We start from the raw sequence: 804 nt of genomic DNA, 5'->3' as shown, positions 1-804 counted from the left end.
CTAGTAGAATCCCGGCAGAATCACCCATCGTGTCTCGCCGCAGTACTCTTGCCACTCGCGACCATATCTCTTATCCATATACGATCCCAGCTCCGGAATCGAGCTACCGATAAAGGCCGACAGGTTGAACGCAGCGCTCATGGCACCCCAGATCCAACCACCCGCGGCCAAACTGTAACCGGAGCGCCAGAGCGCATACCCGCCGTAGTTGATGTGCCTCGCGACGCGCCACAGCCCCGTCCGGCAGACCTTGCCCTTGGTCTTGGGGTTCTCCTTGAAGGCGCGGCGCTGGATCTCCGACACGACCTCGAGGTACATGCCGGTGACGTACAGGACCGCACCCACGGCCATGGGCGCCGAGATGCCCTCGACCTGGCCGGGCCAGGCGTTGGCCGCCGACGTCAGCGACGTCATGAGCATCATGGAGTTGATGCTGTTGAACGCGGTGTTGAAGGCCGATATGATGAGCGACGCGCGCGGCCCAAACTCTTCGTTGCAGATGGCCGTGAGCCAGTAGCACTGCTTGGCGGCGGCGCCGACCGCCATGGCCAGCAGGAGCAGCGTCGGGTTGGTCAAGCCCAGGCGGTCGGCGGCCGCGATCCCCGTCGTCGTGCGCGGGGCCAGGGCCGCGGCGCACGGGCGCAGGCCGATGCGCGACAGCAGCGGCAGGCTCCACTCGCCAGTCAGGAGCTTGTACTGCAGCGGGATGTCGAGCGAGCGCAGGCCGAGGAACACGGCGGTCCCGGCCACGCTGCGGCGTTTGACGCCGCGCTCGACGATTTTTACTGGTTGCTCGTGTGGCAT

At 65.7% G+C, this 804-nt stretch overlaps 1 protein-coding gene across 1 annotated transcript; it reads right to left on the bottom strand.

The window, feature by feature from the left end:
* On the bottom strand, positions 1-804 carry MGG_10170 (uncharacterized protein; the record flags this gene model as incomplete). The annotated part of the gene is made up of 1 exon (XM_016990477.1): positions 1-804. The coding sequence occupies one exon, from the start codon at positions 802-804 to the stop codon at positions 1-3; it is 804 nt and encodes a 267-aa protein (XP_016846074.1).

Source organism: Pyricularia oryzae (assembly GCF_000002495.2).
Source record: "Pyricularia oryzae 70-15 unplaced genomic scaffold supercont8.8_28, whole genome shotgun sequence".
Taxonomy (NCBI): Eukaryota; Fungi; Ascomycota; class Sordariomycetes; order Magnaporthales; family Pyriculariaceae; genus Pyricularia; species Pyricularia oryzae.
The sequence above is the reverse complement of the archived record's forward strand: the minus strand, read 5'-3'. Positions and strand labels throughout refer to the sequence as shown.